This window comes from Neopsephotus bourkii, unplaced genomic scaffold (assembly GCF_033783945.1).
Source record: "Neopsephotus bourkii isolate Nb327-2 ecotype Australia unplaced genomic scaffold, CSIRO-AGI_Nbou_v1 NB_1820, whole genome shotgun sequence".
In the NCBI taxonomy this organism is placed as follows: domain Eukaryota; kingdom Metazoa; phylum Chordata; class Aves; order Psittaciformes; family Psittacidae; genus Neopsephotus; species Neopsephotus bourkii.
Genome location: NW_026902293.1, coordinates 6,348,801 through 6,376,490, shown reverse-complemented (window position 1 = coordinate 6,376,490; position 27,690 = coordinate 6,348,801). Strand labels below are relative to the sequence as shown.

Below are 27,690 nucleotides of genomic sequence, written 5' to 3'. Positions count from 1 at the left end.
TAAACCTGCAGAAATCATACATCATAAAAATCCCTGCAGGAATTTTACATTAATAGCCTAATAATGTAATATGAAATACAAAAGTCTATAGGTAAAGCAAACTCTAATTTACATGATTTCCTGATATAGTACCTTATGTTTAGAGCATGGGGCACGTCTTACACTAACTCATTCCAACCATCATATATATGCACAGAAGAAAGTTATATCACAATATTAAGAACTATGATCTTCTCCACTGCAATATTTTACAATATAAAAAAGCAAAAAGTATTTTAAAACCTTAGCACTACATATACATTTACTTCCCACAAACAAATTTCAAACAAAAATAATTTATAGATCTATCACCACAGAAATACCAGCTGAGTAACTGTTTTGCAAATGAAACCAATGCTCCCAAAAACTTTGGGTTTTTTTCCCCCAAGTTTGTGCCTAGAAGTTTCATATCTGCAGACTGCTATGAAAGCTGCCCGAGGGAAATTTCCAAAGCTGAGAAAGTAGCATTGTCTGTAACAGGTGGCAAAACACTCAGCAGAAAAATCGATACGCTGTGTGGCTGCACGATTTACCTAATAGAGGAAGCTAAAATGCAAACGCTGACCTCTGATCATCATCTGCCCAGAGGCTAACCGTTTAGCAGGGCACATTGTGACACCTTCTGGCAGGTTTTAGGTTCTGCAATTCTAATAAATAAGTGGGTAAAAAGGATACAACACACTTCGGCAGAAAATCTCAGCAAATGTTGAGCTGCTATGATATAAAACCATCAATGATCAGACGTATTCCCAGTTTAGATACGTCTTTAATTTTTACAGAATTAATCAAAGATACTTTATCTTTCACTGTCTCAGCACACATACTTGCAAGGGTTAACACAAGTATGTGTTAGGGTTCTTTAACTTCACAATAACTTAAAGCTAAAGAACACCCAACACAAGTGTACATTGCCACTGAGGAGTCCTTTCCCCTTCCTAGGCATTTCATTCTTGCTGCCTCCTTTTTCTTTTTTAATGCTAGTATAATTTGGAGTTTGAGACTTTTTCACAACAGCAGTTTTCACTTTAGTTCTCACCAGGCTCCTCATACAGTCAAACATTATTGCCAGCAGAGGAAAGGCAGAAAGCGTAAGTAATCACAGCAAGGGCAAGATCAACACATTCCATACCAGAAGTCTTGTGTCAGATTACAACAACAGCATAGCCTCAAACACAAAGCAACATGCAACTCCAAAGAAATACAGGTTTAAAAAAAATAATTAAAAATAAGTAAGTGAAACAAAATCCCCAAAGGTGCAACAGCCCAGCTCTCCTCCAATAAGACAGTTTCTCTTTCTGCCTTGCATCTCTGCTGGTGTTTGACAAAACCTAACAACCAACCAGTGGTGTTTGTTGAGACAGCGAAAATATTTGCTAAATTACAGTGTTTCTGCTGTTTCAACTTCCTGGATCAATTTACAAGCAAACACAAGAAAGGAACTGTGAATTCAAGCGAACAGCAGAAGGGTAAGACTGATTTAGGTGTTCACAGAATCATATTGTGCATCAGAGGAATAGATCAAAGCTTAAGAAAATCCACATATGCATGTTGCATCTTCATATTCTAACCTCCATTAACCTCCAATAGCAGAGAGACAGTTATGGCTAGTATCCTTCTCCAATGTATGAAAGCAAGATTGTGAACTGGTAAGAAATCTCACAGAAACCAAAGGGGTCAAACACAGGGAGAGAATGTGTACTCCTCTGACAAAGCACATCAGTATTTTGAAAGACAGACTGGAAATTGGTAAGTTTCCTATATTAACAGCAGGCAATACATGAAATACAAGATCTAGTTCTGATAAGAACTGGTAACTATCACTGTAGAAACAGCTACAACCAAATACTTTAAAATTTATCCCCAGGCTGCAGTAGGAAGAGTAATAAATTAGAAGAGGATTTATAAGAAAAACGGTGCTCTTTATTAGATCAATATTTATTGCTGAACAAAAACCCAAGCACAATGAGAGCTTTTGAAAACAGCCGGTGGGTGCCCTGCAGCCATGAACTGCAAATAGCAAACCTCCAAATAATATCAGTGCAAACTTACACATCTAATTATCTAGAAATTTCGAGTACAGGTAACCTAGGAGTATTCTAACGACCACCTCCCAAAAACATTTATATGTAAACATTGGGGGAAAACAAACAAAAAAGTGGAAATCATTTTTCCACAACAGTTTAAATATTTGGGTTCTTTTTCAAGTTATATACCACTTCATTTCCTCCACATACTTACCTTTGCAGATTTTCGCTCATCAATAGGAAGAGATAATCCCTGAGTATATGGATCTACTTCACCAGTAGTCTGATAATTTTTCTACATTTAAAAAAAATAAAATAAAATATAAAGTAAATATATTTTTCAATATATATTCAATATATTTTAAAATACCAAATCTTACTTGCTAAATACTTGCTAGGAATTAATATTTTCTGAAATAAATCTGATCAATTCAATTAAATAAAAACTGAAGACAACCTTCACATTTTGGAAATGCAGGATGATCCTGGAGCACATGAATGAAGTCAAGGAATGCAGAAAGTAAAGGGCTTTGTCATACTTTAAGCCTAAGTTTAGAAGAGTTTGTCACTTCTTCCCTGTTACACTACTTCCATGATCACATAAGACAGTCTTCCTATATTAAAAATACATATTTTTATTCAAAGAAACCACATCAGTGCTCAGTTTTCCTGTAATTAAGTAGAATAAGCACAAGCATATGTACAAGCATAAGAAGAACCTTCCAAGACACTACTTAAGATGAAAACCCACTTTTTCTAAAATAAAAAAAAAAAAAAAAAAGATAACGTATGTCTACCTCTTATTTTAACAGATGGAGATGCCATCCATACTAACACCAGCACAGCCACCACTCTGCATCTCAACACTACGTTTTCTGCAACGGCAGTTCCCAAACTTCAGGGTAATGACTTGTCACCAAATCTTGTAATTCCTTACGGACCATCAGTCACTTTCAGAACAGAATTTTGCATTGAAAACACTATGTGGTTGCTCCATACAGCTCCCTGGGCCACGGCCTGGGAACTGGGTTGTGCAATACATCAAAGTATTGGCCTTTCAAATCAAACACCAGTGCTGGAACAGGTTCTCAGCTTCCAGGTCTAGTGGCTTCTTCCTATATCATTCACTAAAAGCATCCCCAGGCCATTCTCAATCACCTATGTTTTATAAATCTGATTATCTTTAATAAAAAGATCATCTATTTGTTTGGCATGGGCTGATGAGAGGAATGGGTTAGATACGGTATTTCATTAGCATTGTTTCCTTCCACCCTTTATGTAGCTTAAAAGCTTAGAGGCATGTCAACACATAAGAACTCTACCTGTTCCAGTGCAAACCCACATCATTATGAATTACATTTCACAACTAAACATTGAAAGATTTAAGGGATTTAATTACCATGTAAATATCCAAGCACTAAACCAACTAGATTAATATAGGAACTAAGTTATTTTTACCAGAAAAAGTAAATAAATTGTAATCCTCATTATTAATTCTTTTTGAACAGATCTATAGAGAATACTTTTGATCTTTAAAAGGTATTTGCTAAAAATCAGAAGCTGAGATGGAAACTGCATTTTCTACGTAAGCAAGACTAAGCAAGTTGTTAACCAAAATATCATGATAAGAGATGCTAAGAGTTGCACTGTCTCTTTAAGAGATTGCTATCCTACCTCTTCTGCGGAATTACAAGCTTACATGTACTACATCAAAAAAAAACTCTGTAAACTACATTAAACTGTACATTAAAAAAATAAACTGTACAAAATTTGTACAACTGAAGTTCAGTTGGGAATAAAACACTAGAAATTTATATTAAACTATATTATTCAGGTACTTTGGTGAGAATTATGAAATAATAAGTTTTTACACAATATTTTAACTTTGAAATTAATCTGAAGTTTAAGATTAAACAAGAAACAACAATTATATAAGCATTATTTTGATACAATGTTAAGAAGCCTGTTCTGCTGTTGCTATTACTATTCAGGAATTCTACTGCACGCTAATATAGCTAATTTGTATCACATGCATGTTATTCAAAGCCTCAGAAAAACCAGAGGGCTGTGTTTCTACCACATTACCTCCCAGTCCTTTTACTCAAGTTGCTTAATCTGAACAACCTGGATGGACATTGCTAAATTTTAAAATTATATATACTTGATAGTATAATGATATAAATAATAAAAAATTACTGTAATTGAACAAAGATTGCAAAGATGTGTCTCTTGTATTACTTTTTCTTCACAATACTTATATTCTCACATTCTGGACACTAGGTGCTGAATAACTGCCCCTACTGCTCCCCTAACCATCACTGATGAGATGTCAGTGATAAGGAAGAAAAGCACCCTAGATTTGATTCCAACGACATAACATTTCAGGGTTTATGATTTTATTCCAGCTTTGTAAAGTATGTGTATAAATAAATAAATAATTAAATAGGTCTGAACTGGTAACATCTATGGAACTTAAAAGCCTTGAAGCAAAAGTCTACTAAACGAAAAAGTTTTACGGAGTCACCATTAGACAGCAACAATAGCAATGGTAAAGGAAAAAAAAAAAAGAAATCAGCAACTGTTTTAAAATCTTACCAATGGAAATAATGAACTCAAGTAATTATTTGCACAAAGCCAACAACGCTGTTAAACACAACTAATCACTATGGCATGCACAATCACATAAAGCACAATAATGATTTTTTTTTTATTCAAACTGCACAAAGCTTTCAAAGCAAAAAGAGACTAATTTGAAAAGAAAAAAGAACAAAAATAAAAGATATTGCAGGCACCCTACCTTTCTTTTTGCCTGTGAAATACCCTAAAAATCAGGGAAAAGATACTATTCAAAAAGAGTCTTTCATTCAAAAATATCTGACTTAACAAAAAAGATGACTTCTCTTAAAACCAATCCATTTTTGTCATTTTAAGAACTAAAGATAATTAGCATTTTCAGACAACAGATATTATCTGGTTCCTAATTTGTTTCTGGTTGGCTAAGAAGGGATACAGAATATTCCCAAGACTACAACATTTCACACATACCATTTCAATTTTAAATTTACTGTGACATTTAATAAATCATGTTAAGCAGAACAATTTTATTTCTACCACTGAAAAGAAGCTGTCAAATGCAATCACACTAATTATAGGAATAGTCTTACTGAATTACAGACCACACAATACAAAAGTACTTCAGGAAGTAACATGATACTCTAAATTCTTAAGAAGATACTAAGAAAGTAGTAGATACAAATAAATTAAACTATTCAGGATAAAAGATACTAAGTAATATGTAGCCTCATGGCAGCAAAATCTCTGGAAGCCTGGAATATACAACCCTTCCGAGCAGTGACATTTTGAAACTACTTCTACTCAAGTCTGCAAAATCAGCCATGGTCCATAATGAATGCCTTCCTATAAAGATTCTGCACAGACTTTATTAATTTTCATTCAATTAAAATGAATGAATCCTTTTAAAAGACTCGCTCAACTCAGGCAACCAGACAGGAAGTTTTACCTGAGAAAGGTATTGCCTATAATCTTGTCGGAGTTCCTCTTTCAGTTTATGTTTTTTTCGTTCATATTCTTCTCCAAGAGGTAAACTCAAGCCATAGTCACCTGAAAGATTAACACCATTAAATATTATTAGTATACTATTTTGTATCAATACAAAACACCTCCTGCATCTGGATTTTTATTAGATATCAGCAATAAAAAAAATGAACTGCGCAAGCAATAATTACAAAACAGCTGAAATACAAAACGCCCTCTCTTTATGAGCAGTTGGGTGGAAAACACAGAAAACTGGATTGGGTTTTGGATGTCAATTTTCCTCTAGTCATTGTGCTTTTTCTTCCCACTAGGAAAAAGAAAAAACAAAACCAAAAAACAACAAAGCAAAACACCATAAACAGTATTTGGATAGTTTGACAAATAATATAAAATAACCTAAATATTGTACATATTCTTTTGCCAATGTGTATGCTTCAAAGGAAATCTCCTTTGACATGTTAGTTTCTAAATTACTCTGATATTTTAAGCCATGCTAATCACACCATAGAAAACACACTTTGCAAGTAGAAAGAAACAATCTATTCATTTAGCATGAAGCATGTGAAAAATACGTGGCTTCCACACAACTAAAAGGAAGCTAGCCATATGCTGAAAATCATTTTTTCTTTCCACCTCAGTGTTTTTAATTGTAGTAGACCCAAAATACACAGTACTTTTCCAAGATTACTCACAGATCTCATAAAAGCAGCACTCCTAAAACATAATGCCATGCAAGTTGGCATCTTAAAGTACTTTGTAAGATACACCCTCTGCCTCAGAAGCCCACCTCTGCAACCACTTTCACTGCTCTCCAAGGAACAAGTCTGTCTAATTTAATCCAAATGAAATTACACTGCTTTAAAGCAGAACCAGCCAATAATATCAACAACTATCCACCAATAATCAAATGTGTTCAGTGCCCAGATTATTATTACAGAACACACTAGTTTTGGTTGGGGTAGAGTTACATTTCTTCATAGTAGCTTGTATGGGTCTATGTTTTGGATTTGTGCTGAAAACAGTGTGGATAAACCAGGGATATTTTAGTTACTGCTGAGCAGTGCTTACACAGAGCCAAGGCTTTTTCTGCTCCCATCTCACCAGTGAGTAGACTGGGGGTGCACAAGGAGTAGCATAACTACAAAACAAATTCCACACAACCCAAAGACATTTGGAAGACTGAAGAATTGGTACTCACTTGAATTATAATGGTTATCTTATAATTAAAAATCCAAAGCAGTAATTCCCTTCCAAAAATTTTCAAAGGTAGCTGAATACTAGTTAAATCTAGAAGACATACAAAATATATATATATATATACTGTACCTAAAGAATAGTTCTGTTGACTATTTGGAGGTATATTTTCTTTAGCCATGGATATTAACATTTTTCTAGTCTCAGAAAGCTTCTCTGATTCCTTATTCTGAAAACAAAACAGAACACTTTGCTGCATCACAAGGTAAAAGAAACCTCACATACAGGAACAACATTATTAACATAATTATTAGCACTGTAGAACAGAGGAATAGAAAGATCGAAAAAGATGCTGGATTAACACAGTAAGCAAGTTATACATTTCACTAATACCACCAAAAAAGTAGCTCTCCTTTACAAGACAGGAATTACCAGTTCAGTATGTTCAAAGTATTTCATGTCATGAAATATGTTGACAATATATATTGCAATTTATTTCATAAACTGTATGTCATAATCTACAATTGTTTCATAGTTGACGCATATTTTCTCTGGTTTGGGTTTTTTTTAATGGGGGCTGATGTGGCAAACTGCACCCTGTTTGAAACTATGAATTACATGGTATTATGGTCAGGTTTAACACACCTGTTCCCTGTAACTGAACTTTTATCATGCAATTCAGGACTATCAAACTATAGGCTGGAAACATTCTCCCCTTTAGACTTGCTCTGAGCAGAGGAAGCAAAAATAAAGGAAGCCCAACTCTCCACAGCTCCCCAAGAAGTAACTTTCTGGAGTGAATAAATAAACCTTTCTGGAAAGAATTATGATAACTAGGTAAAAAATCTTTTATACATCCTTTTCCCACAGAAGAGGAAAGATGAATTCTCATAACATTCTGATAAAACAAAAAAGGGAATGAAAACAGAATGTTATAATTGCTGATAAAAGCTCAAGCTATTTGGGGCTTTTTAAGTCAAACAACAGATAAATCAAAACTCCTTTTTTTCACCAAGGACTTGACTTAGTCACCATAACACTTAGCTAGCTTGAATTATTTAGATACAGCTTTTTGCCAGGTACTGGCACTCTTACACAACGTAATGGTGTTCTGCAAATTATAAAATGTTTAGAATTAGGTACTAAAATTTCCAACAGGAAATTTGTGATAAGAACAGATTTTGTTTAATTGATTGGATTAAGTAATTTGCCTTTTATATTTCCTAGTTTCTGCAACAGGAATTTTGAGGATATTTATATCATCCATCACCAACTCAATACCCATGCTGTGGAGTGGGCTGAGAGCAGATCCCTGCTTAGTCAGCTTCCCTAGGGAGGGAGGAAGGAACAATAATAAACATTTACAAGAGTTTTTCCACTTGTAATACACAAATGTTACTGTATATGCGGGTTTGCATCATCTACATAAAAATAAAGAATTTAAGTTAGAAATTACTTTGAATAGATAAATAATATATACTTGAGCTAAAAGTACAGTTTGGAAGCACAGCAAAAGTAAGCTTAAATCAAGACCCAAGCAATAGAAGTGCTTAAATTTATGAAAACTAGTTAATACTCTTACCCTCATTTCCATATATGGTGGATCATTTTCAAGTTCTGCTTTATCTTGTGCCAACTTGGCCTTCTGATCTTCAATAAATTTGTCTAAATCATCCGCCATCATTTCTAAGGTTATGGAAAAGACATTGAACATGGAACCTCCAAAATGTAAAGATCCATTACAGTTGCTTAAGACAGTAGTTAAGTAATGTTCAAGTTTCTCCCTTAGAACTAGAAGCCATAAGACGTTTGCTAGGTCAGTGCAATACCTGAATCAGGAAACCCATCCATGGACATTTCTTGATGTAATTCACTTGATTACTTTTACAGAGAAAAAAATTCAAATATTTCAGATTATAAAATTGAAGGTATTTCTCTATTTTATTTTTTTCTAAGTGATTTGGGGTTGTTTTTCGTTGACTGCAAGTCTATCAATGGCCCTTCACACTAGCACAAGCCTATTGCTAGTGAATGATAAAATCAAATTAGACAAAAATAAACAGAATAAAGGAATTGTTAAGGCCAAAAAAGTTAAAAACCCAAAAAAGTACAAAATACACATATGCTCTAAAATAAGGAACAAATCATACAATTAATTCTGTGCTTAACTTACTATCACAAGAAGTCTTAAGAATCATCAAGCTTACTCAAAACAAAAAGAAAATCCATTAAAAAAATAAAACCCGCCACAACCAAGCATAAAACACATGCATAGTGTTTCTGGAGTTGGAGCCAACAATGTATCATTACCTCCTCTACCAACAAAATAGCAGAGGCAGTAAGAACATCTCCAACTCTGCAATAATCATGGATATGAGGCAGCACTGACTTACAATCAGACAAGACACCCTTCTGTAAGAAAACACATACTGAGGAGCAGCTCATTACCTTGCTTCCATTAGTTCTGCATCTTGCCTATTTAACTGAAAGCATCCTATTTGTGCAATTCAGTGTATACTGCTGCTCCTAGACAGCCTCACAATAAAAACTAAAGTCAATCAAATTCATGACAGTGGAACTGTAGAGAAGTGAAGGCTTGCACTCAGACTTTTAATATTCTTTGCTAGGATAGTCTTGCCAGGACTAAGAGTACTGTAGATCTGCATATAAGTAACCATGGAAAGAAGACAGACCAAAACAAAAATAAAACCTACTTCATCACAATCCCCACTCAGCATTTTCTCCAATAAATCACTGGATAAGCTTTGCAAAACCAAGCCTACAGATAAAAATCCATACATATATGTTACACTTAAAGGAAAGGTGAAACTGAGCAGAGAATTATGACCCTCCATCCCTCTAATACCTAACAACTTAAGCAAAAGGATTGCTTGTGCAGGTTCCTCAGCAATCCCATACAGTATCTGAACTCGGACTGCACAGCAGTTTTAGTAAGGCTAATTCAGTATCCCTCTAAAGCCTACAGATTGCATGAAGTAAACAACAGGCCAATAATAAAAGTATATTAGAAAACACTTTCAAGAAGAGGACCAAAGAATTAAAAATAAATAAATAACAAAACCAACCTCAAAAAACAGGGGAATAAGACACTTCATAGGTAAACATAGAAGAAAGTATCTGGAGAGACTGAGATAAATGCTGACTAAAAGTAAGATGAAGAGAAAAAATGTCAAAATTCCACCAGATAAATTCAAGTAATTGCATGCTAACTTAATTTAAGGAATAAATCTGCTTGATGCATTCCCTAAAACATATTCCTTTCAACTTTTTCTCTCATATTAATGCCATTTTTGATTCATAATATGAAATTATAATATTGTTAAGGAAGGCAGAACTAGGACAACCTATTCACAACCCCTGGTGATAATACAGGACAGTTAATTCCAAATATAAATTCTCCCATCTGATTTGTCCTAAATCTTTAATCTCATTAGTTCTGCACACTGATAAAGGATAAATCTAAAAGAGGGTAAGTTTTCAGGCACTGATAAATTTTGTTTAGCCTACTAGATTACGTAAGAATAAAGAAAAAAACTCTTCTAAATGGATGAAACAACTTGTCATACTAAAGAATTTAAAAGTTGGTCTCATCATCTATCCAGTGCTACATAAACACCAAGAGGAAAATTACTTCATGTAGAAGAAGGAGGCATTGTAAGAAGTCTTTCCAAAACTTCACTGACTTCTATTTAAAATAATATTCATAAACTCCAGAACTGCTTCCAAATCACCGTACTGGAATGGTACCAAACCTATTCTGAGAGATGGTATAAAGAGAGGAGTATTTGCAGTGGTTTTTGTATCAAGCACAAGTAACACAATGAATATTCTATGATTCTGCATTCCAATCATATTGCTCAGAGAGCAATCTAATAAATTAGAAAAACAGAAAAAACAGTTACAGTTGAACTACATAGGCAATTCAACTGGTCTGAAGAAATCTCACAACTCCAGGCTTTGGAGAACACTGAGACAAAATGCTACAGCACTAATGATTCAGCATACCTTTAATACAGCTGAATAACCAGGAAAAGTGGCCAAATGCTTCCTAGAACTTTTAGAAAATAGCTAGACATTTGTTTCTTATATCCTTCTGCTGGAGTTGATCTTAAAATATGCACAATTCTCATGAGATATGCAAAAAGACTGTATTATACTGAAAGAAATAAAAAATTAAAAATGCTTACATATTCTAAGCAAAAACTGGCAATTTGAATGTGATATATACACTGCAAAGTTCAAAAAATAAACCAGTATGTTAGCAAATAACTTACTGAATATTAATCAATTTTATCAACTACTGTATCAAGTGATGAGATCATGACTAATCACAACAAAGAAACATGTTTCTATCTGAAAAGAGTGCTAACACAGTTCCCAGTTATGTAGTGAACTCTCAGAGGTGACAGCACTAAACTCAAAGCAAGCCATCAAACTGGCTTCATAGGACTGCACAAACATACCAAAGCACAGCCTGCCACTATAAACCCACTCCAATTCAAAACAAAATCATCCATTTTCAGTTTAGCAGTATATCTGAATGCATTTGGTGTATTTCTAGACCCTTGCAACTACTAGTAAAAGCGGCAGCTTCAAAAGTAAGCTTGGAGGCAGCTCCACAAGCATGTGCACAGAGAAAAAGGGAAAGCTAGAACATGTTGTAAACACCTGAAAACTCAAGGATGAACCCTACGTCCCCAAAAATTATGAGGTGCAGACATTGTATTTTTCAAGTTTTTAGGAAAACAGAATATTCTGAAAATACTATTGGGAAAAAAAAAAAAGTTTAACATATCAGCTCTTCCTTTCACTCTTGCATCTTTAAATCCTGTATCTTTAATCCCAAAACACTGTATTCTTGAAAGTGAAATTCCATTAAACATATTTCTGCTATACACTCAACTACTGTCTGAAAATGTCCCATAAAAATACTATTTTCTATATGCTTACTTCTAAGATTTTTTGTTTTCATAAAATCTTTTTTTCCTTTTAAACTGGAAGTTTTCAAAAAGCAACTCTGAATAATTAAGAGTCACCCGCGCAGACTTCAACTTAAGCAAGTGTACGAGGCAATAGAAAGCAAAGCATGCAGATACTCAAGAAAATAAGTCAAGCTTGAAAGTGAGATTTTTACAGGATCTATGGCCAGAGTTAATAATGCACGTCTCTGTATTCGAGATACGCAAAACTCTATGTGCATATGTATTGTATCATAGGTACTATACCTAGCTGTGTATTGTGTACCAACTTCATCATCTAAAGCAGTGTTTATTGCATTCCTTTTTGTTCTTTCCCTTCCCCTCCTATTTTTTCAGGAAAATGGGGAGCAAAATTTAAAACCAGCATGTAGAAGTAAAGAGATTTCACCTCTCCTGTGCTACCATAATACTAAAACACCACCAAGAAAACTGACAAGGTGGCAATTCCCATCCATACGGACTGCAACAAGGGTGGTGAGGAGGGAAGTGCTTTGAAAAAGCAATTATATGCTATGTTTAATAATTGTGCTTACAGGTTATATGGTCACATAATGTCATTGGAAAGTATTTTTTAAAATTTCAAGCAAACTGCCTGAAGTCTCGTAACAGCCATCACTGGCCGCCCCTGGGAACGGCATTTACAATAAGCTCTAGCTGTCACAGACATGCTTGCTCTACCTTCCACCTTCACTTCTTTCAAATTCTTAGCTGGAAAAGTACAAAAAGAAAAGAAAATCCAGGGTCTGGACGTGCATAATTTATAAACTGACTAAACCAACACGAGTTCTTCATAACTGTGTAGGCAATTAACCCTTGAAACAACCCAACAAGTTTCGCGAGTTACTTCCCCTCACCATTAAGGGCTTATCTACTTTCCCAAAACATCCCGTATGATCCAAAAGGGCATTATCTTCGGAAGAACCCTTCAGAGCCCGGACAGAGAGCGTCTACCCCTTGAGCCTGACAGCTCGGGGCAGCGCCTCTCCCCCACCCGGGCCTGCAGCGCCGACCAGCACACGTACCACCTCCCTCCTTCCCTCCTCAGCAGCATTTCTCGAGCACTCCCGGGAGCATCGGTGCCCCTCGGCCCAGATGTGAGGCGCTGCCGGCGGTGGGGCGCGCAGGCGGCACCCCGGGCTCCAGACCCTTTAAGAAGTGCGGCGCCGTTGTTAGGCAACGGCCGCACAAACAAACTGCTCCCGCAGGAAGGCCCTGCAGAAACCGCTGCCCCAGTAAGGAGGCCCAGACCTGACACTCTGCTTCGGGCCCCAGCCGAGGCACCCCCGACCCGCCCTGCCCCGTCCCGCTCCCTCCACCGCACCTCCCCTCACACCCCGCCCTCCCCTCCCGGGCCCGTCCAGCTCCCCGGCGAGCCGCGCTCGCCCCGGGCTGTGAACAAGGCAGCCGCTCGGCCCCGGTCTCCATATGGCGGACTCAGCAGGCCAGGCTGCGTGGGGTGCGCTCCCGGGCGCTGTCCCGGCCTCCACTCACCGCTCACCGGCGGTCGCAGCTCTCCACGTCCCGCCCGTTACCGCTTCCCCGGAAACCGGCGGGAGCGCCGAACAGCGCCCCCTGGTGGGGGCGCCTTCTCTCTCGCAGCCTCACAGGGCGAGAGCGGAGCAGCCCCAGTGCGGCTTTAAGAGATGAACAGGAGCAGGAAGCAAGATGGTTGTGGCGGCGATCTCCTCTCTACGGAGGGGTCGCCTCCCGTGACACACCGCTAGGCCGGGCGGCGGCAGGTATGGAGAACGCAAAGCAGCCCCCGGACGCCTCCGCCAGGCCGTACATTGCTCTACCCGGGCCGCAGCGCCCGACAGCTGCCGTGCGGGGCCGCTGGGGGGCGCAGCTCCTCCCACCCCGCGCCTGCGCGGATCGTACCACTTCCCGCGGAACCCTGTCAGCCTCGCTTGGTTCTGCCTGCGGCCCGGTGCGGCGGTGAGGGGGGCCAGGGCCAGGCCCGGCTCGGAGCGGTAGGTGGCCATGGCGGCGGCGGGCAGCGGCGCCTCCGGGAGCGGCATGGCGCAGAAGACGTGGGAGCTGGCCAACAACATGCAGGAGGCGCAGAGCATCGACGAGATCTACAAGTACGACCGCAAGCAGCAGCAGGAGATTCTGGCGGCCAAGCCCTGGACCAAAGAGTAAGAGGGAACGGGGAGGGCGGCGGGGCCCGGAGGGGTGGGCGGCCGGGGCGTGAGGCAGGGCGGGGGCGGTCGGGCTGGCCCTGATGGCTTCCGCGGTCTCTGTCTTGCAGCCACCATTATTTCAAGTACTGCAAGATCTCGGCGCTGGCTCTCCTGAAGATGGTGATGCACGCTAGGTCGGGGGGCAACCTGGAGGTGATGGGGCTTATGCTGGGCAAGGTGGACGGGGAGACCATGATCATCATGGACAGCTTCGCCTTGCCGGTGGAGGGCACTGAGACTCGCGTCAACGCTCAGGCGGCCGCCTATGAGTACATGGCTGCCTACATCGAAAACGCGAAGCAGGTAAGAAGTGGCAGAGTGTGTTTCTTTACCTTCCATGGTATAGCTGCAGATCTTGTAAGGTAATCGCGCAGGAGCATGCTCTGGGGTTTTTAGGCCTCCTCCCTTTCACAGTGATAAAAGTGGCTGCCCAGTGCCCTGTTCTTTTTAACTCAAAAATGGCTAAGATAACTGTGTTGGGAGTAAGCAACCACAGGGGCCTCTAAACATTTTCACATACCTATTTCCATGTCTTGCAGTAGGTCATCAAGTACTGGATTCTTCTCGAATTCCTTTATAAATTATTTTCGTCACTGAGGAAGTGTTTTTGTAGCTGTAGTTGGTAGCTTGCAGATAGAAAAAGGAGGACGTGTGTTTCTAGAATAACCAATACATGTTTCTAAACACACTGTGCAAAATGAAATATAAAATAGGTGTCAGAAATGTTTACTATTTTTAGGTCAGGAATATGATACTTATTCGTAACTTGTTCCTTTTTGAAGTCTATTGCATAACCATGCTGCTGTTTTCCATGAAAATAAACATTGTGAAGAAATACCATCTTCATTATCCTGTATTCAGAAATCCATTGCATACTAAGCCTGACTGTGTAGTAAAATTCTTGCATGCAGAAGGGTAATAGAAATACGAAGCTGCATTGTGGCTGATACAGGAACCAGCATGGCACATCTTATCCCCTACTGGTGCACTCCTTCCAATAGAGGGCAATCCCATGCTACTAATAAGCATTGGAATAACTAGCTCTCCAAGCTCAGATGTTTGAGGCAGAGTTTACTCTCTGATTCTTCTTTAATTCTCAAAATATTTTAAACCAACTAAAATCAGAAGCCCCTTACTTACTCACTGGAAATAACAGAGCAGTATTTGGGTTATTTTGGAGAGTTGTACTTCACAGCCTTATATGCAGTTAAGAGTTACTTAAATAGATGTGAATTGGTTAGATCATAACATCAGAAAAGACTAAACATAATCCAAAAGTAGGTATGTTCTGATACTTTAATAATTCATCCCTACTTACGAGCAAATTTAGAAATAATATAGTTCCTTTTATCTGGAAAGTATTAATGACATAATAATACTGTTGTTGCAGAAAAGTAGGTAACTTGAAAAGATACATGTACCTAAACATGTATTCATACTACCCAGTTCTTAGGTCAAAATAATGGGTTTCAAAATCGTAGATCTATAGCATAATAGTAGTATTTTTTCATATAGTTAGTTCATCTGGTATTTAAAACCAGATTTATGTAGGAGTACAAATGGGAAATTGAACTTTTGTGCAAATACACCAACTCAGCTTTACTGGTGCTCTGTCAGAGTTTGCATGCTGGCAATTGCACATTTGATTTTGGCAAGTAGTTGTTCCTGGAATAACTTGTTAATATTAGATTGCAAGTTGATATATTCCCCTGCATAAGCACTTCACAGACACCAGCGTTCTGGTTATTTGCTTCTGTGTGAGCAGGATCTGGGGTATAGTCAAAATGCGTTATTTGGCTTTGAAAAATAACACGTTCTTCAGTGGTTTGTTGGTCTCTCTATGGGAGTTATAAAGAAAACATAATATTCACCAATTCAAAAATAAACTATATGTTCCCTTCAGTCGGCAGTTTGCGTGTTCTGTCATCTCAGCATTTTTCTGGTTTGACCTTCTGGATATATTCAATATTTGGCAAAACCAAGCAGATGATACATACAAACACACAACTTAGTTAAGAACTAGCAGATGTGGTCATGCCAGAATTATTCAACTCAGTGTGAAGCAGCCCGTAAGCAATTCTGTGAGAGGGGTACAAAATTAGGTGCAGTGGGTGTTTGTTCTGGTTTTTTGTTGTTGTGTTTTATTTGTAGTTTGTTTTTCTTACAGTGTTTGTACAGATAGCCAGGGGTATTTGGAAACTCCTATTTTGCATTTTTCTGAGCCTAAAAAAAATTTTAAAAATCATCTTTGGCTTTCAGAGCATGCTCTGGCAATAATTTCTGTCACCATGTTTGAAAATATGTCTCTGAAGTTACATTTTAAACCTACCACTAAGCTTTCTATATGCCTTTGAGGTGGGTTACTGTACTAAATAACGAACATTCACTCTGTACAGACATACCATATATTATATGGAATTATATATACTTGTGTCATAGCTACCCTAAGAAATTTCTTACCCACACAGAGGAATCCCAGCTTACAATCTCACCATGTGGAATCTTCTGTACATCAGCTGTCATTGAAGAAGGAGCTCCTAGCTCCTTTTAGTTCTTTGCTCTGTGGTAGTAGCTGTAAAAGAAAGTAACTAATACTTCAGAGTGTATAGTTTCTAGAAATCGGTTTAACAAAATAAGACGTTCAGTATTACGAAGTTGAGCATCGCAGGCTGTGTGTGCAATTGTTTTTATCGTCTCACTCTGTTGTAGTATGCTGGAAGGCCCAATAGAGGGCAGCTGATACTTTCGGAATGGAGATTAACAACAGTTTTGTTTTCCTTTACTGCTGGTAGGTTGGTCGTCTAGAAAATGCAATTGGCTGGTATCACAGTCACCCTGGCTATGGCTGCTGGCTCTCTGGGATCGACGTCAGTACCCAAATGCTAAATCAGCAGTTTCAAGAACCCTTTGTAGCAGTGGTTGTAAGTACTGTCTGATAGCTGATAAAACTGCATATCAAATTACGTTGAGGGGATAATAATTTTTAGCTTTCAGTCTGCTAACATTCCAATACAATACATTTTGCGTGACAGAAGTGTTGGATCCAGATGTTAAATTGGTATTGCTCCTTTTGCTTTGCTGGCCACAAGCTGGTCAAACTAGTAGTGTTGCTTACCAAGGCCATTTAAGCTGCGTTGTTTCAGGTATGGTAGCTCTGTACAAATCAATGCATTATTCTCAACTTCAGTTTTTACTTGCTACTTAAGAAAATCAGTATATTGAGCAATCCATATTCAAGCTCCTGCTATGTAACAAAAATAATTTCTTTTGTTCTCTTCGTTGCTTCTTCTGTCAAAATAGAGCAGCTAAATACCTAGATGTTACTTTGCATTTAACGTGCCTTTTAAATTAAATCAATGGCGTAGTGCAAGGTAGAAGAAACTACGAAAACTATTTAAGAAAAAATAATCTGAGGAAACTCTTTGAGCCATCCAGGGTCTTCCAGGCTTCAGATCACATCTGAAATCAAAAGTAAACCTTATTTTTTATAGTACTTGTATTTCCTACTGAAGGAAATGAGGGGAAAAAAGACTGGAGTTAGTCAGAAAGGACTATAATGCTGATGGAAGAATTACATTAGAAAAATATAAATCACTCTTAAAAAGTATTTCCACCATGTGAATTCTCCTATGTTATGACATAATTTCACAGATTCAGATCACTTTTCTTGTGACTCCGTTTTTCTATGTTTTTGTTTGTTGTTTTTTTTTTTTTATTGTTGGTTTGGGGTTTTTTAGTTATTTTTAAAATTAAACAGGGTACTAGTAAGGAGATTCTTTCATTAGTTTCCTGTATTTTCCACCAAAATGCACCAGATCACAATATGCTATTTCTTACTTCTAAGGGTTATAAGATTAAAATGCAGACTTTTATTATGGTTTACTGATTTTAATGTATTTTGGAAACAAGGAAAATAAGTTTGAAAAAATGGTCCATATAAGGCTATTGATATTCCTGTCTTTGTAGAGTCGAATCTCATACCAGTAGCTGCTGACTGAAAAAGTACCATTTATGACAAAATGAATACAGTTTGCACTAACTGCATTTCTGAAATAAAATTATTGTAGAGTTTGGGTATGCCTGTAATAATTTATAAAATGTGTATAACAGACATTACCCTTATTTCTACAGATTGATCCAACAAGAACAATATCTGCAGGAAAAGTAAATCTTGGAGCATTTAGGACATATCCTAAGGTAAATAGTTAAAATTATCTAGTATGTGATCACTAAACGGCCTTTAAGTAATAGATTGGCTCTAAAGATTACTGCAGTTTGATCATCTGACAGTTTGATCTGCTGTGCTGTACTGTATGTCATTGTTCATTCTAAAAGGAAGATACGCTGATATACTGGTTATTGCATATTTTTGGATATTGATTAGATTTACAAAGGTTGACTTCTAGTTTGTATGTCATAGATTTGTGGCAGTGTCAAATAGACTGTCTAGATAGCGGAACTGCCCTAAAATTACGTAGCTCCATGTGGTAATTTTTAACGGTTATAGTTGTAGGTAGCATTCATCAAAGTACATTTATGTTAATTCTCTGTCATTTTTTAGATCTAAAACTAAACAATAATGGCACGTTTAATATGTGGTATTGTGCTTTTCGTTTTAGAAAAGGAAGGTTCAAAACTATACTTAATTCTTTCAAATAAATATTGTGACTTTCCACAAAATAATATACAAAACTCCAACAATGTGGAAAGGTTAGGCTGAAAACTAGAAAATCACAGAAATATTTGAGATACTGTGTAATCTTTGCCCTTTGTTGCATTTTTAGGGCTATAAACCTCCAGATGAAGGTCCCTCTGAATACCAGACTATTCCACTTAATAAAATAGAAGACTTTGGTGTACATTGTAAACAGTAAGTAACAAAAAACCTACTCCCTGTACCACAAGTTCTCAATGTTTGTGTTTAGGTTAGTGATTCAGTATGGAAAACTGCATTTCTTGTGTTTCAGACCAGGAAGTTTTTTGTTGCTTTAGCACTGTTGGCTTTGTGAAAAAGTGTTGTCATTTATCGGGAGATAATTTATGGGAGAACTGTTACAAAGATGAACCTGGTTAAAAGCTTTAGCAGTTGATTTTTGAACACCATTGTGTTTTCTTAGAGCAGGGAGGAAAGGCTCAGATGTACATGCTTCCCTAGTAGCAGGGCTAGGGAGACTGTAATGTCTGCTCTTCTAAGTAGTGGCAAGTGCTATATATATCTCTGTTCTGCATCACCAGCCATGTTAAGATGGCTTCTGTCTTTGGAAGAATTGGAAAGTACAGATCCTGGAGAGATAACATCAGCAACAGGAAGAATTAATACTTTTTCTCTTCTGCTAGTTTACTGTCCATGAATTGAAAGATAGTTTAGTTTTAACCATTCTTTCTTTACCTGTTCTATCCCCAGCCATGTGTTCCTCACTTCATACTTGTTTTGTGAGGCATTACTTGTTTGGCAAGGCATTTGTTTTGCTGGGTCAGTTGCCTGAGCTGATCCAGCTTGGAGCACCAGTTCTTGCTAGTTAAGCTACAGTGGGGTGGAAAGTAAAGGCAGATGTTGGAGACACAGTGTTTGCAAAGAACAGCTAAGGAAAGATGGAACCACTTCTTTCAGTGGTTTCAGGCCTGGCTTCAGTTCTGCCTTCAGATGCTGACAAGCACTGTAGCTTAACATCTGTGTGCAGAGAACTTTAGGATCAAATTGACACCAGAGTCATGTCTTGTGGGTTGCTGCTCAGTGTTTTTACATTTTTGGTGCATCGATATTTGTTTGGAGTTAGAATTGTAGGTGGGATATCTTTTTCTGTTGTTCAGTGCTTTGAATTTTGTAAGGTATTTGCCATTGATAAGGATTTTTTGAGGTGCATGTACTTTAGGTGTCACAGCTAAACAAGACATACTTAGATGAAAGCTTACTTTGCATGTTTGTCTTTAAAGGTATTATGCTTTAGAAGTTTCATACTTTAAATCATCTTTGGATCGCAAATTGCTTGAGCTTTTGTGGAACAAGTACTGGGTGAATACTCTCAGTTCTTCTAGTTTGCTTACTGTAAGTACCATGGTATGTTATCATGTGCATGTATTAATTCCTTAGTGCTGAAAGTGAGACCCTCTACTGTAAAATGGTAAATGGGACACTGACAGATTTAGATTCTACATTAAGAATCTGTTTGTCAGATTAAACAAGAAAGGAGGATTTTCCTAATCATAAATACTGAAACATTGCATATGTCTGCTCTTCAAAAGTAGAAGGTGGGAGTAAAGTTTAATTTTACTGAGTTCTTGATACACTTAGATTTTGTCTTAAAGATTTTAAACTTGCACCTTTTTACAGCACTTTAATAAATGGTATGCTTTAAAATAACGGTATTGAATAAGTAAACACTTTTTAAAAACAAATGAAAAACAGCAACAAAACCAGTGGAACTGTTCACATGAGGTTTCAACAGAAATACTGCAGGTAGACCTTCAATGTAAGAGCTCAGCATCAACACCTTCCTTCTGCAAAAGCCAATTTTATACCTTTTCTCTTGGTCCAAATCAACTGAATTTTAATTTTTCATAACTTAAGGCATGGGTTCAAAGTAGTAAAGACTACCCATTTCAGGCTGTAGGTGTTGAGCATTTGTCAGATGTTCTGCTTCTGTTCTCTTAACCATCACTCATGTGCCACTCACATTCTGTATCACTTCAGTTGCAGTTGCAGGTTAAAATATGCAGTACTACAGGCTTAAAGGCTCTTTTCAGATACAGTTTGTATATAAATGCTTAAATTTATACCTTAGAAGTCAGTATGTTTATTGCCTTCTTTCTCCTAAGAATGCTGACTACACCACTGGCCAAGTCTTTGATTTGTCTGAAAAATTAGAGCAGTCAGAAGCTCAGCTTGGAAGGGGTAGTTTTATGCTGGGTTTGGAGACTCACGATAAGAAATCAGAAGACAAACTTGCAAAAGCAACAAGAGACAGGTAAGATAACATATATTTGTGTTCTTCCCTGTAAGAAGTGTTATTTTTGTTTCAAGCTCTTAATCATGCCTTAAATTGTAACCTACCAAGAATGCAGGTAAGAATGGTCATATTATACATAAGGATGAGACTCCGAATGTTAGTTTAAGAAAATCTTGCCTTTATTAAGTGTACAGTGGCTTTTCAAGCTTTGCTTCTGGGATAAAATTCAACTCTAGTTTTAAAGTTTATTAAACAAAAAAATCCCTGTTAAATTCCATCATTTATGACAAGCCAAAAAGATCTATTCTGTCCAGTGCAAAATGGTAACATTGCTAAAAAATAGCATGTTTTATATGGTTAATCAGGTTTAAACTCGCAGTAAATAACATTATTATATAGAACATGATTGTAAGAACTAGTACTAACAGTCACTCACTTAAAAATTAAGAACTCCCCTTTTTCATATTTCTTAATGCATCAAATAAGGGAGGTTTTATGTTGTTTTGTGTCTTGTTTCTAAGAAGTACATTACAGACATTCTAGCCTTAACATTTACCTCCCCTGCCTGATACAAATACTTGCTATTATCAATTAATGAACTGGGTGTACAGCATTATTTCAAAGAAGGTGTACTTTTTCCCTTCAGTGTTCCTTATGTGTTTGTTGGTAATCAGCTTGTTTCTTTTTTGAGCTTTGAAGGACAATGTTAAATGTTACAGAAGTAACATGTTCCTTCTTGCTAACACATCTTTCTCACAATAGTCTGAAGAATACATATTGCTTAGACTATCTGCATAACATTATAGTCACCACTTTTCCAAATAAAACCTTTAATAAAGGGTAATGGTGTCCAGCAAGTTATACAGTGTCTTGGGCTGTTCAAGAACATTGTATTTGGCAAATTTCAGACTTTGAAAACCAAGAAGTACTGTGCTGTACACACTGGTACAATCTCAGGCACATCTGTGGAGAAGTCAGAACTCACCTACATGCATCTTAGGAGTGTTCTGAGTGAGATACAATTCCATTTACTAAGGAACAGTTCTGTAGAATCCCTTGGAATGGACTGAAACAAAAGTAATAAAATCTGGGTTGTGCTTTTCAGTTTTGGAGGCTTTGTAGCCCTCTTCTCATTTAATCCTGATGCGTAGAAAACACGAAAACAAAAAAAAAAAATGGCTTTTTTTGTGAAGAGTGGTTTACAAATAAACAGTTTTATTTACATCTTGCTCAGTATCACTCAGGTGAACACAGGCTTTGCCTTTATAACGACAGGAGTCACAGAAGGTTAACAGATATGTTAGCATTTTATTTTCTAACAAACATTACCAAGTTGGAGGGAGGTTGGCTTTAAGAAGTTAATACCCATTTAGACTATTTCAGTTGCAATAGAGTTAAGGCTATTGCTGACTCACAACAGCCAGGTTAGGCAGTACTTCGCAGTTGCTGTAGTGAAACAGTTAACAAGAGCAATGCTTTAAAGACATGAGAAGGATGGAGCAGCTGACAGATTTGCTTAGATTTTGATCCCTGTTTAGTGTTCCATAATACTGACCACGTTTTCACATTACTCTTACATGCTTACAGTTGCTTAGAGATAACTCCTCTGATCATCAAACTGTATTATTTCTTGCAGCATTTCTAGAAATTTTTCTGGTTTTATTTGGTGGTCATCAGTAGTTCATAAATTGTAAGACTGGAAGGGCTTGGTGTTGTCATCCATTCTGCTCTCCTGTGTAACAGTCTAGTGTAGTTCCCAGAATGGATTGTAATACTGTCACTGATGCATGTTTATATTCAGTAAACCTTCCTAAGAAAAATTACAGTGGCACCTAAATTATTTTCAAAAAATAAGGTTGCAAAGTCAGCTAAAGGATTAATTGGGTGTACCTGTTTTCAGAAAAACGGTGTCAGATGTTAGCATAAAGGTACTTATGCTTGGCTGTATGGTGTCTTCTGTTACAGTACATATACATCTCTTAAGAGTTGTTTTCTAAGAGTACGTATGTTTTAGCCAAACTCTGCTCCAACCTGACCTTTGCTGGGTTGCTTTTATCTGTCTAGTAGTAATTTCTTCCTGTTCTCCATGACTTCACGGCTGAGTCATCTTTGGCATTTGTATATTGTTTTTGAGACATTTTCATTTGTTCGTTAAATATATCCCCCTGACACCCTGGTTGAAACTTGGATGGGTAGAAATCCTCTTAGCTGTTTGGGGGTTTTGCATGTTTCATATTTTGACTAATAACTGATTAGCTCTATGAACTCTTCTTGTAACGTTCTCTGTACAATTTCTCAGAGGAGCTGTGGTTACTGTGCACTACTGGCCTGAGCTTTACAAAGGAGATAAGGTAGAGAGAATAGTGTGAGAGCCTTTGGGTATTGATAACAGCTGGCAGCTCCATTCCATTCCCAGGGATGGTTTTTAATTTTATTTTATTTTTTGGCTCAGATGACCACAGAGCTCACTTGCTCTCATTAATGTAAAATGTCCTAAATTGCCAAAGAAGTTTTCTGGAATCATTTTTTGTATGCATAGTGCTCATCAGTTTGCTTTTCAAGTAACAAGCAGCTATTGGCAACAATGGCTAAATAACTGTGTGTGACTTTTCCTTTCTGGACAGTTGTTAAGATTCATGGGGTTATGGGCACCCTGAACTTCCAAAACAGCTGAATATCTTCAATTAACATGACAGTTCAGTGTTTGGCCAATGTTGAATTTATGCTTGTTTTTCAGCTGCAAGACCACCATAGAAGCTATACATGGATTGATGTCTCAGGTTATTAAGGATAAACTTTTTAATCAAATTAATATAGCTTGAAGTGCATCACCAACTGATAAGCATCAACAGAGCAGAGAAAGTCATGGTTTCTTTTGCTTGGACTTGCTCAATTTGGGAAATGAAGCTGGAGTGGAAAATTGTCCATTTAATTTGTAGTACATTTAGTATTTCCCACCTGTCTGACCACTTTTAAAGAACAAAATGTTCTGAAATGTAGCACAACTTGTTGTTCTCTTTATGATAAAACACAACCAGCTTAGAGAATTGTTCCAAAATGAAAATAAATGTGACTTACTGGATTTTCTTGTTAGGTATTTATCTCTGTTATCCACCTGCAATAAAACAATCTTGAAAATGAGTTGTTTGGGGCTTGCATTTTTTGTCAAACGTTCATCTCCTCTTACTCTTTTTCTTACTGTTCCATAGAAAAGTTCTGTCTGCTCCTTTAGATCAGATGGGTAACCTATGCAGTGTAAGAAATTTGTTTCTCAGATTCTCATTTTTGTATTGAAGAATTTTATTCCCATTTGCTTATGTTTTAACAAGTTATTAAATCTAATAGATCCTTTAGATCTAATAGTTCTACTGGTCCAGTCAGAAATGCATTCTTCTCACAGTGAGGAAGCATTCATGTATTTTGCTTCACACTTCTGATGGAGAGGGACTTTTTACAAGGGCAGGTAGTGACAGGACATGGGGGAATGGCTTTAAACTGACAGAGATTTAGATTAGATATTATGAAAAAATTCTTCACTGTGGCGGTGTTGAAGCACTGGTAAAAACTGCCCAGAGAAGCTGTGACTGCCCCATTCATGGCAGTGTTCAAGGCCAGGCTGGATGGGGCTTTGAGCAATCTGGTCTAGTGGAAGGTAGCCCTCTCTGTGGCAGGGGGGTTGGAACTAGGTGATCTTTAAGGTCCCTTCCAACCCAAGCCAGTCTGTGGTTTTATGATACTGTGTATTTCTACGTAGTCAGGTAGGAACCAGTTCTGCCATGAAACTAATAATATGGTTATATGCCATTAGTTTTCTCCTGCTCACACCTCCTATTGCCTGTCACGGTCACTTGTTGCATGCAGAGGAACAAAATGAAAAATTATCTCTGAAATACACATTAGGGTAATTTAGGGCCACAAATACTAAAATGCATTAGTCATAACTGTTGGCTTACAGCATGGTGCTGCTGCAGGACTGATGTAAGTTTGTTTTGGAGGCTTCCATACAGCATTTCAATAATTCAAGATGTTTGGCTTTCTTTTAAGCTTTCTATCCTTAATCCCAAGTTTCCTGGGGTTTTTAGAATGTTTACTTTTGGGATAATTTATGCTTTATACAATATATTATTAAGCTTTATACCTTAACTGATACTACTACTTTTCAACCTTAACTCCGCCTTAATGTGGGTTTTGGTTTTGTTTTGGTCTGGAAATTTTAACAGCTATTACTCATTTGGGGCTTTTTCATCATTCATATTGGAAGCTAAGATGCAAGTTTTATACAGTGGAAAATTATAATTCATCAGGGAAATGCAAAAACCCTGAAGCAGAAATTCATCAAGAGTTTAAAAGCAGCAGCATCCAGTAGTATAGAAAAAAAGATATTTAGTCAGAGCTAGTAAAATTGAGATAATTATCTGATGTGCAGTCTGATAGAACAATTTTATGCTTCTTCCAGCATGGCAGAGGTGGGGATGCAGGAGAAGAAAGCTGTGGGATTTTAATATTCAAAGCTATTGATTTTCTTGAAAATGACAGCAACAGACTTCGATACAAGCAAGCACAGTATGTAGGTCCACAGAAATCTGTTTTAGGTTCAACATAGCAAGTTTCCCTGGCCAGTAACTTTTCCTACTTACTTTCTTCCACAGGTGTTTGTGAGACTTTCAGCACACAGCCACCATGTGTTTACATAAAGTAGCACACTGCTTTTGTGAGATAGGTTATATTTCCTAATAGGTGTTTACATTGCCACTTTATAGAATTCTCTGCATAGCATGATCCAAAAGTTTTTGACATCTTGTATCTACCTGCAATACAAAATAATAGTTTCATCTCTCATTTGTTAGTCACAGTTGCCTTTAAAATACCAAGTTGTTTTATAAACTATAGCAGTATAAATGCCAGTGCTTGAATGCTGATATAAATGGTTGTCTATTGTGTTTGTGCCCAACAAGTAACAACACACACTAGCGTTGTAACTCAGTTTAAAATCATACGTGCACTGTGGCTGTGCCTGTGCCCTGTGATTCCCTTCTCGTCGATCAACCATTTTTAATGCTATCATTATTGCAAATTCTGCCTTAACTCAGATCAGAATTCATGCACTGAAGATGATTACCACAAAGGAGTCATTCAGTACATGCACACATGTGTATCCTAAATGATAAAGAATCATTAAGGGGTAGAAGGTGCACCTTTGTTCTACCAAGTAGTTTTGAGACTTTAAAAAATACTGGGAATAAAGGTATTCCTAAGAACAATCCATGTTGTATAACAACAAATGTGAGTTCATTTTTCCACATTTGCACCTGCTTTTTATTTAGAAATTCATTCATGTAAATGAGTGCCACATACCAGGTAATGACTGTGATGGCTAAAGTAATTCAGTACAGAGTAAAGCACATGCAAATAGATTCTCTTCATTTAGATTTTTAAGACAAGCATGCTTACAGAAATTCAGAATGCCTTTGACATTTTAATAAATAATTCAGTGACCACAATTAATTTCATCTAACACTATTTGCCAGCAGATACTAAAATTATGGAATGCTGAATCATGTTTGAACTTACCTCCTGTTCTGGTTTTCTTTTTCAAGTTGTCCTCAGCTTGTTCATTTATGCAAATTGCATTTTTAAACAATTTATGCATTCTAATTTCAACAAAATCCAAAGAAATACATGCTTATTTGGAGCAATCAGATCCTAAGGACTAAGGTGTCTTTCCTGATAAGGAACTAGTTTGCCTTTATCATGCACAGGCCTTAATAAGACCCTTGCAGATTTATTCCCTGATTACTGGAACAGTCAAAGGTGCTTCACTGTCCTGCCAGAATTCCTTCTCCTTTGAACGAAGACAAGCAATATTTGTATGAACAACCTCACTGACTCGAAATGTTTTTCCTGTAAAGAAAGCTAATAAAAAGGTTAACCTTAATCTTTTCCTTTGAGCAGTGTCACAAGTTTTTCAGTCATCCCTTGTCTCACATTCACACCAGGCCAGAAGAAATATTCCTTGAGTTTTTCATAAATTATCTTTGATTCTGGTGCTGGAATAACAGGCAGCTGTGAGCTGGCTACAACAGATCTGTTAACCATCTAGCTGATATTCCCTGGAAAACTCTCCTTACCCCACAATGTGTCTCTTCAGACTCTTATACAAGGGACTCTCCTGTTTAACTTGCCTTTGATGACAGTTTGTGCACATGAGCTCAGATTAAATAGAATGAGCTCTTAAACTTGCTATTTGGTTTGGTTGATACACTGGAGGGAAGGAATGCCATCCAGAGGGACCTTGACACGCTTATGAGGTGGGCTGATGCCAACCTCATGAAGTTTAACCATGCCAAGTGCAAAGTCCTACACCTGGGTCAGAGCAATCCCAGACACAGCTACAGGTTGGGCAGAGAAGAGATTCAGAGCAGCCCTGCGGAGAAGGACTTGGGGGTGCTGGTCAATGAGAAAATGAACATGAGCCAGCAGTGTGCGCTTGCAGCCCAGAAAGCCAACCGTGTCCTGTGCTGCATCAAAAGGAGCGTGACCAGCAGGTCAAAGGAGGTGATCCTGCCCCTTTACTCTGCTCTTGTGAGACCTCACTTGGAGTATTGTGTGCAGTTCTGGTGTCCTCAACATAAAAAGGACATGGAACTGTTGGAACAAGTCCAGAGGAGGGCCACGAGGATGATCAAGGGATTGGAGCACCTCCTGTATGAAGAGAGGCTGAGAAAGTTGGGTCTGTTCAGCCTAGAAA

The 27,690-nt window shown here is 37.6% G+C and overlaps 2 protein-coding genes across 11 annotated transcripts in view; one reads left to right on the top strand and one right to left on the bottom strand.

Annotated features, from left to right (window-relative positions):
• The window catches only part of CSPP1 (centrosome and spindle pole associated protein 1), a 55,987-nt gene extending 42,401 nt beyond the window's left edge, over positions 1-13,586 (bottom strand). For 2 of the 10 annotated variants that reach the window (XR_009723851.1, XR_009723852.1), the window contains exons 1-6: positions 13,304-13,585; positions 8,395-8,498; positions 6,945-7,041; positions 5,584-5,684; positions 4,861-4,884; positions 2,278-2,358 (exon numbers count right to left, since the gene is read on the bottom strand). Coding sequence is in view for 1 of the 10 variants with exons in the window: in XM_061342897.1 (XP_061198881.1) it covers positions 2,278-2,358; positions 4,861-4,884; positions 5,584-5,684; positions 6,945-7,041; positions 8,395-8,496 (405 nt within the window). In the remaining 9 variants the exon portion in view is untranslated. Of the gene's footprint in view, positions 1-2,277; positions 2,359-4,860; positions 4,885-5,583; positions 5,685-6,944; positions 7,042-8,394; positions 8,518-9,122; positions 9,225-9,898; positions 9,972-12,666; positions 12,810-13,303 lie in introns of those variants that run through there. The other 8 variants (XR_009723844.1, XM_061342897.1, XR_009723847.1 and 5 more) reach the window with 7 other exon arrangements.
• A 143-nt stretch (positions 13,587-13,729) lies between these two features.
• COPS5 (COP9 signalosome subunit 5) lies at positions 13,730-24,083 on the top strand. The gene is made up of 8 exons (XM_061343027.1): positions 13,730-13,950; positions 14,064-14,298; positions 16,788-16,916; positions 18,127-18,192; positions 18,780-18,865; positions 19,930-20,041; positions 20,812-20,960; positions 23,680-24,083. The coding sequence occupies exons 1-8, from the start codon at positions 13,793-13,795 to the stop codon at positions 23,762-23,764; spliced, it is 1,020 nt and encodes a 339-aa protein (XP_061199011.1). The 5' UTR covers positions 13,730-13,792; the 3' UTR covers positions 23,765-24,083.
• Positions 24,084-27,690: the final 3,607 nt, after the last annotated feature.

Bases quoted from the DNA above. Each gene is read 5' to 3' on its own strand.
- COPS5 (XM_061343027.1), top strand. From the start codon at position 13,793: ATGGCGGCGGCGGGCAGCGGCGCCTCCGGGAGCGGCATGGCGCAGAAG. The intron at 18,866-19,929 runs GTAAGTAACAAA...TTGTCTTTAAAG, and splicing joins TTTGGTGTACATTGTAAACA to GTATTATGCTTTAGAAGTTT. The intron at 20,961-23,679 runs GTAAGATAACAT...CTTGTTTTTCAG, and splicing joins GCAAAAGCAACAAGAGACAG to CTGCAAGACCACCATAGAAG.